Source organism: Triticum dicoccoides, chromosome 4A, assembly GCF_002162155.2.
Source record: "Triticum dicoccoides isolate Atlit2015 ecotype Zavitan chromosome 4A, WEW_v2.0, whole genome shotgun sequence".
Taxonomy (NCBI): Eukaryota; Viridiplantae; Streptophyta; class Magnoliopsida; order Poales; family Poaceae; genus Triticum; species Triticum dicoccoides.
Genome location: NC_041386.1, coordinates 60,513,612 through 60,522,600, shown reverse-complemented (window position 1 = coordinate 60,522,600; position 8,989 = coordinate 60,513,612). Strand labels below are relative to the sequence as shown.

The window sequence follows — 8,989 nt, the reverse complement described above, 5'->3', positions numbered from 1 at the left end:
GTATGTCTACTTAATGAAACACAAGTCCGAGACCTTTGAAAAGTTCAATGAATTTCAGAGTGAGGTTGAGAATCAACGTGACAAGAAAATCAAGTTCTTGCGATCAGATCGTGGGGGAGAATACTTGAGTCACGAATTTGGCACACACTTAAGGAAATGTGGAATAGTTTCACAACTCACGCCACCTGGAACACCTCAACGTAATGGTGTGTCCGAACGTCGTAATCACACTCTATTGGATATGGTGCGATCTATGATGTCTCTTACCGATTTACCGCTGTCATTTTGGGGCTATGCTTTAGAGACTGCCGCATTCACTTTAAATAGGGCTCCGTCGAAATCCGTTGAGACGACACCGTATGAATTATGGTTTAGGAAGAAACCTAAGCTGTCGTTTCTAAAAGTTTGGGGATGCGATGCTTATGTCAAGAAACTTCAACCTGAAAAGCTCGAACCCAAGTCGGAAAAATGCGTCTTCATAGGATACCCTAAAGAAACTATTGGGTATACCTTCTACCTCAGATCCGAAGGCAAGATCTTTGTTGCCAAGAATGGATCCTTTCTAGAGAAAGAGTTTCTCTCGAAAGAAATAAGTGGGAAGAAAGTAGAACTCGATGAGGTATTACCTCTTGAACCGGTAAGTGGCGCAGCTCAAGAAATTGTTCCTGAGGTGCCTGCTCCGACTAGAGAGGAAGTTAATGATGATGATCATGAAACTTCAGATCAAGTTGCTACTGAACTTCGTAGGTCCACAAGGACACGTTCCGCACCAGAGTGGTACGGTAACCCAGTCCTGGAAATCATGTTGTTAGACAATGGTGAACCTTCGAAATATGAAGAAGCGATGGCGGGCCCAGATTTCGACAAATGGCTGGAAGCCATGAAATCCGAGATAGGATCCATGTATGAAAGCGAAGTATGGACTTTGACTGACTTGCCCGATGATCGGCGAGCCATAGAAAATAAATGGATCTTTAAGAAGAAGACAGACGCGGATGGTAATGTAACCATCTATAAAGCTCGGCTTGTCGCTAAGGGTTATCGACAAGTTCAAGGGGTTGACTACGATGAGACTTTCTCACCCGTAGCGAATCTGAAGTCCGTCCGAATCATGTTAGCAATTGCCGCATTCTATGATTATGAGATATGGCAAATGGACGTCAAAACGACATTCCTTAATGGTTTCCTTAAGGAAGAATTTTATATGATGCGGCCGGAAGGTTTTGTCGATCCTAAGAATGCTGACAAGGTGTGCAAGCTCCAACGCTCGATTTATGAGCCGGTGCAAGCATCTCGGAGTTGGAACATTCGTTTTGATGAGATGATCAAAGCGTTTGAGTTTACGCAGACTTATGGAGAAGCCTGCATTTACAAGAAAGTGAGTGGGAGCTCTGTAGCATTTCTCATATTGTATGTGGATGACATACTGTTGATGGGAAATGATATAGAATTCTTGGAAAGCATAAAGGCCTACTTGAACAAGTGTTTTTCAATGAAGGATCTTGGAGAAGCTGCTTATATATTAGGCATCAAGATCTATAGAGATAGATCGAGACGCCTCATTGGTCTTTCACAGAGTACGTACCTTGACAAGATATTGAATAAGTTCAAAATGGATCAGTCAAAGAAGGGGTTCTTGCCTGTATTGCAAGGTACGAGATTGAGCACGGCTCAATGCCCGACCATGGAAGAAGATAGAGAAAAGATGAGTGTCGTCCCCTATGCCTCGGCCATAGGGTCTATCATGTATGCTATGCTGTGTACCAGACCCGATGTAAACCTTGCCGTAAGTTTGGTAGGAAGGTACCAAAGTAATCCCGACATGGAACACTGGACATCGGTCAAGAATGTCCTGAAGTACCTAAAGAGGATTAAGGATATGTTTCTCGTTTATGGAGGTGACGAAGAGCTAGTCGTAAAGGGTTACGTCGATGCTAGCTTCGACACAGATCTGGATGACTCTAAGTCACAAACCGGATACATGTATATTTTGAATGGTGGGGCAGTAAGCTGGTGCAGTTGCAAGCAAAGCATTGTGGCGGGATCTACATGTGAAGCGGAGTACATGACAGCCTTAGAGGCAGCACAAGAGGCAATCTGGGTGAAGGAGTTCATTACCGACCTAGGAGTCATACCCAATGCGTCGGGCCCGATGACTCTCTTCTGTGACAACACTGGAGCTGTTGCCCTTGCCAAGGAGCCCAGGTTTCATAGGAAGACCAGGCATATCAAGCGTCGCTTCAACTCCATTCGTGAAAGTGTTCAAAATGGAGACATAGATATTTGTAAAGTACATATGGACCTGAATGTGGCAGATCCGTTGACTAAACCTCTCCCTAGAGCAAAACATGATCAACACCAGAACTGCATGGGTGTTCGATTCATCACAATGTAACTAGACTATTGACTCTAGTGCAAGTGGGAGACTGTTGGAAATATGCCCTAGAGGCAATAATAAAATGGTTATTATTATATTTCTTTGTTCGTGATAATTGTCTATTGTTCATGCTATAATTGTGTTATCCGGAAATCGTAATACATGTGTGAATACATAGACCACAACACGTCCCTAGTGAGCCTCTAGTTGACTAGCTCGTTGATCAAAAGATAGTCATGGTTTCCTGACTATGGACATTGGATGTCATTGATAACGGGATCACATCATTAGGAGAATGATGTGATGGACAAGACCCAATCCTAAGCATAGCTCAAAGATCATGTAGTTCGTTTGCTATAGCTTTTCTGAATGTCAAGTATCATTTCCTTAGACCATTAGATTGTGCAACTCCCGGATACTGTAGGAGTGCTTTGGGTGTGCCAAACGTCACAACATAACTGGGTGACTATAAAGGTACACTACAGGTATCTCCGAAAGTGTTTGTTGGGTTGGCACGAATCGAGACTGAGATTTGTCACTCCGTATGACGGAGAGGTATCTCTGGGCCCACTCGGTAATGCATCATCATAATGAGCTCAATGTGACCAAGTGGTTGATCACGGGATCATGCATTACGGTACGAGTAAAGTGACTTGCCGGTAACGAGATTGAACGAGGTATTGGGATATCGACGATCGAGTCTCGGGCAAGTAACGTACCGATTGACAAAGGGAATTGTATGCGGATTGATTGAATCCTCGACATCATGGTTCATCCTATGAGATCATCGAGGAGCATGTGGGATCCAACATGGGTATCCAGATCCCGCTGTTGGTTATTGACCGGAGAGTCGTCTCGGTCATGTCTGCGTGTCTCCCGAACCATTAGGGTCTACACACTTAAGGTTCGGTGACGCTAGGGTTGTTGAGATATTAGTATACAGTAACCCGAAAGTTGTTCGGAGTCCCGGATGTCACGAGGAGTTCCGGAATGGTTCGGAGGTGAAGATTTATATATAGGAAGTCAAGTTTCGGCCATCGGGAAAGTTTCGGGGGTAATCAGTATTGTACCGGAACCACCGAAAGGGTCCCGGGGGTCCACCGGGTGGGGCCACCTATCCCGAAGGGCCCCATGGGCTGAAGTGGGAGGGGAACCAACCCCTAGTGGGCTGGTGCGCCCCCCTTGGGCCTCCCCCTGCGCCTAGGGTTGAAAACCCTAGGGGTGGGGGCGCCCCACTTGGCTTGGGGGCAAGCCACCCCCTTGGCCGCCCCCCCCCCCTTGGAGATTGGATCTCCTAGGGCCGGAGCCCTCCCCTAGGGACCCTATATATAGTGGGGGGGAGGGAGGGCAGCCGCACCCTAGCCCTTGGCCTCTCCCTCTCCCTCCCGTGACACTCCTCCCTCTCCCTATGCTTGGCGAAGCCCTGCCGAGATCACCGTTGCTTCCACCACCACGCCGTCGTGCTGCTGGATCTTCATCAACCTCTCCTTCCCCTTGCTGGATCAAGTTGAAGGAGACGTCTTTCCAACCGTACGTGTTATGAACGCGGAGGTGCCGTCCGTTCGGCGCTAGGTCATCGGTGATTTGCATCACGACGAGTACGATTCCATCAACCCCGTTCTCTTGAACGCTTCCGCGCGCGATCTACAAGGGTATGTAGATGCACTCCTCTCTCCCTCGTTGCTAGATGACTCCATAGATTGATCTTGGTGATGCGTAGAAAATTTTAAAATTCTGCTACGTCCCCCAACACTGCCACCACCAATCTCCTCCGCCCACCCCGTCACCATCAATCACCGGCGACTATCGTCGCCACCACCTCCCGCGCCACCACCATCGCCCATCGCGAACGACCTCCACGCCATCGCTGTTGTTTGTCGTGCCACCACCAAGTGGGACCTATAGGTCAGGTTAGGTATTGGGGAAGATTTATCCCCAGTAACCGGAGAAGTGTTATTGGGGAGTTCCAATAGGTAGTTGTTGGGTTTTTTTGTTGAGCTGTTGGAGATGCTCTAAGTTTTTAGGAAATTCGCCGGGTTTCGCAAGGAGGCGACTGGGCGAGCCAAAGATGAAATGATACGTGGGAGGGGTAGAGTGACGGCATCTCGACAGTTCAAATGACGACCTCCAGAGTTTTTGTTGGGTGTGCGAAAGGGAGAATGGGGTAGAGAGATGGCCGGGGTGGTGTGAACCAATTCGCAAGGAGCAACCGCCCAAGTCAAAAATGGTCGGGTGGCAATGACGAGGCGGCGACGCTGGCCGTGGGGGTGCCAGCATCGACAATTAGGCCGGTTGTGGAGGGTAGGTGGATTGATGGAGGTGGCATTGCCATATTCAAAAGAACTTTCAATTTGACCAAGGGTTACATGTGAAAACAAATATACCTTTGAATTCATATTTGAATGAACTTTTCAATGGTATAATTTTTATGTCACAAAAATATATATTATTAATCAAATTTAAGATCAAAGTTAGATTTGGAAATCTTTATTCATTGGAATGGAGGGAGCAGGTAATAAAACCCATCTCTTATTTCAATTTTTTATAAGCCAGGTTGGAACAATGAGAGAACAAAGGTAGCCACTGAACAATCACAGGCTGATACGAGTCTTTGTGAAAACAAAATATTCAACCATGGCCAGATCTCCAAACATATAAGCTACTCCTATTTGTGTCAATTTTGGATCACAAGCGACACCACAAACTCAATGTACAACAGAAATCAGATGACCAAAAACTGACAGGGATACAGCCCCGTGCATCTGCTTCTCACGGTGTCCAGAGTCTTCGCTTCTATGCCTCTCAGTAGCTGCTGCTTCTCCTTGGCAATCGCCCTATATATCTACAGTCATCATCTTCCCTTATACCTTAATCAACTCCTGATCTTCTTTGTTAACACACAAAAAAGGCTCATGGTCTTCTTCGTTCATATTAAAAATCATCCCTACGTCTGCTCTTGCTCTGCTGTTTGCCGCTATAGTCACGATTGTTGCGCCTACTATAGCTTCGATCACTAGATCTATCGTAACTGATGTGGTCATCGCGCCTCCGCCCCCCTTCCTTGCTAGTATGGAGTTTCTCCCTGTTGTTCCTATCACGATCACGCTTGTGTGGTACCTCTGATCGCCAATCAGCCAATTTCTGGGCCTTTCTTCGATCGCCATTTCGACGATCTTGCTTATTACCAGCACTAGCACCGTCCTCATCAAAGACTAAATCATAACTGCGACGGTTACTGCCACCTCGCTGAGTGTTTTCATCTTTCAGAACATAATCTCGGTCCTTGTTTTTCTTCTCAAAACCCTTATCCAGATCTCGGGCTTGGTAGTCAGGGGCATGACCTTTGAAGCACCCATCTTTACTTGCATTCCGCGTGCCCTGTCTGAACTGTCGCCACAACTTTGAAACGCTCTGACTAAAATCAACTTGAATCCTTCGGTCATCAATCAGACAATTGTTCATATCCCTGTGTGCACGCTCGCAGGCTTCCTTTGCCTCGAACTCAACGAAAGCATAACACAGGCTGTCACCAGTCTTGTAGTCGCGGATTGTTTCGGCCGATGTCACGGTTCCGAAACGAGAAAAGATTGTATACAGATCCTCATCCTGTGTCACTGGGTTGAGTTGACAAACAAACAAGACATTGTCTGGTGGCTTGACCTCGGCATCTGGAATGTCTCCGATACTCGCAAGGATCATGGCATTCGTATGTGCTTCTTTAGAGCGGATCATCTCCTCAAGCTGCGCAGGGTCCACTGTTTCATCGAGAGGGACCCAAGTATCCTCTAAGCGCTCCTCTGCAATCTCGTCGATCGGCTTTCCAATGGGCGAATTTGGAGGAACAAGCTCAGCAAGCTCAGCAGGATCATCGTCAGGGTCATACAACACATAAGTATGTTTAATCCTTATGTCCTTGAATGGCCTCCCATCAGCATCAACATATGATTCATTTATCTCCGTCAGTGTGTCAAGACCTTCACCTTCAGCAACTACCCCAAACACAGTGTGTTTATCATCGAGGTATTCCACGTCGTCCCGCAGCGTGATGTAGAACTGCGAGGCGTTGCGGTTTTTGCCGGCGCTTGCCATCGCGACGGTGCCGATCTTTGAATGCCTCAGTTCCGGGTGGATCTCGTCGTTGAAAAACCGAGCCTGGTCACCGTGGAGGAACTTGTAGACGGAATCGCCGCCGGCGCCGGTCCCGGTCGGGTCCCCGGTCTGTGCCACGAAATCCTTGGCCACCTTGTGGAACAGGCACCCGTTGTAGTAGTTCATCTTGCAGAGCTTGAGAAAGTTGTAGGTGGTTCGGGGGCACTGATCGGTGTGCAGATCGACAACGAGATCGCCCACGCTGGTGACGATTAAGACCGACATATCCGCAGTACTCCCCTAGCCAACCGGCTGTAATGGGGCAGCAACCTGTACCGGGACGGAGCCGCGGTGGTGAGTGTGGCCGGCGACCTCGACCTTTTGAGGCGTGGACAGGGTAGATCAGGTGGCCGGTGGGTAACCCAGAATCGCCGTCGGCGTCTCGCCTGATTAGGAATCAACAATGCCGAGATCAAAAGGCTCCGCGAGTCCCCCGAATTCTGCGAGGATTTCGAACCGAATTAGGGATGAATCCGTTTACTTGTATTGTTGGACAACACGAGAGATAGGGGGAGGCGGGAAGAGAGCAAGCACCTTGCGTTGCGCGGGAGGGTGGCGTCGCGGCAGACGCTCAGCGTAGCGTAGTAATCCTTCCGTCGGCGCTTGGGCGCGGCCGCTGCGGGTGCGGACGAGGAGAGCGGAGGATTGGAAGGCGGCGGCGGCGGGCGGAGAGAGGAGGCAGGGTTAGGCGTCAGCCATCAGGTTCGGCCATTGAACAAGGCGGTTACGACGAACCGACCTGAGCTGGTGCTCCGAGTTGGTCTCCAAAGACCGATTTTTGAAAAAAAAAATCACAAAACATGTGTTCATTTTTTTTTCAAAAACACTCGACTGTAAAATATCAAATCCGCTTTTTAATTGTAATTTCTATTGGTAGCTTACCAAGCTGGCCACTTGGTCATTGGACCCTTTTAACCAGCGAACATCAGTTGGGACGCAAGGAAACTGAAAAGGATTTGCATGAAGATTTATATTGACCGAGGATGACACGTCTAATTGACAAGTATGATGAATGCGCCTCAGGTTTTTTTTATAGGATTTGCTGTGTTTACCAATTAAGTAGTCATCCTCGCGACAATATAAATTACTATAAAAAACGTTCGATTTGTCATCCCCTCACCGAACGTCAGTTGAATAGCATTACCGATGACATTATATTTAGACCCAAAATTTCCAAAAAAAAGTCATCCAACTGGGGCTCTAACATTTTGGACTTGAGTACGTTGAAAAAAGACATACAACCTTGGCAAGAATAATGACCCAAACGCAACCCAAATGTCCATGTTGACCGTCAACCCCATACCCAGCCTATAGGTGGGGTGAATATGGGATGCCCGAATGTGTCCACCACATAGGATCAGGTTCACTATGGTCCACCCGACACCACATATATTCGTCCCTATTCGCATTCCAGACCAAACCCTAGCCATTCCACTCCACTCCGTCTTAAAGCTCCTGTTTGGTGATCTCCGGCCTTCACCGACATGACAGTCAATGGATGTGACTTCGAGATCTTCCGATCTGTCGACTCAAACCTCGTCCCATGCAGGGACGAGGAGGAGATGGTCATCTGCATGGCTCTCCGCTGCTCCCGAGAGGAGTGCGTGTGACCGCTGCCAGACTCAATCCTGCGGGAGTCCATTGTGTATGCACAAATGGTTCTTGGATCCACTGGGAACAGTGGCTTCAGGCACATGACCGAGGACACGGCGACCATCAACTGGAACTCCGGGGGGCGGCACAATCACTTTGCTAGTGCCTCCTCTCCATCGCGTCGGGCTCCGAGTCGGAGGTCAACGTTGGCATGTGTTATGGGCCACCCATTGAGGTCACGCGGCATGCCCCCGTGCGAGGCATATGATGCAGGAAGTCCTGGTAGCCCTCAAGGTGGAGGCAGAGTCGCACGACGCCTTGGATGAGGAAGCCCACCATGCCCGAATCGTCGAGAAGCGGAAAAGGAGGATGGCACGCGTCCTAACAAAGGAGCAAAGCGGATCGGTCTATGCCATGGCCGAACTGCCCCCATGGAGGAGGAGAACGGTGACGTATCAGACAGCTCCGGCGGTGAGCAGATCTGCCCCGATCCATCTTGCGTCTTCGACCACTACTTTCGCAATGAAGACGACAAGTGCAAGGGAAAGCGTGGCCATGGATGAGCTTCTTCTCGTTGCATTCGTAGTGTCGGTGGAAACGACACCTATGGGGTCATTGGGATCCCTTCTACGGTTGGCGAGCGTGAGGTTGTGCAAACAACGGGTCTGGCAGAAAGCACACGGATCGTTTACCCAGGTTCGGGCTGCGAAGATGCGCAATACCCTAGTCCCTGCTTTGGTGGATGTATTTGAGTGTTCTTGTGTTCTTGAGCTAGCTACGGGGTGCACGCAGGTGCTCGCCGAGTTGGTGTAGAGGCCGCCCGTCGCCAGGCAGGTGCCTGCCCAGCTGGTTGAGCTAGCAGCTGCTTGG

At 48.9% G+C, this 8,989-nt stretch overlaps 1 protein-coding gene across 1 annotated transcript; it reads right to left on the bottom strand.

Annotated features, from left to right (window-relative positions):
- Positions 1-4,953: 4,953 nt before the first annotated feature.
- On the bottom strand, positions 4,954-6,751 carry LOC119288673 (peptidyl-prolyl cis-trans isomerase CYP59-like). Its single transcript, XM_037568247.1, has one exon. The coding sequence runs from the start codon at positions 6,749-6,751 to the stop codon at positions 5,309-5,311; it is 1,443 nt and encodes a 480-aa protein (XP_037424144.1). The 3' UTR covers positions 4,954-5,308.
- Positions 6,752-8,989: the final 2,238 nt, after the last annotated feature.

Coding starts and splice junctions, on each gene's coding strand:
- LOC119288673 (XM_037568247.1), bottom strand. CDS start 6,751: ATGTCGGTCTTAATCGTCACCAGCGTGGGCGATCTCGTTGTCGATCTG.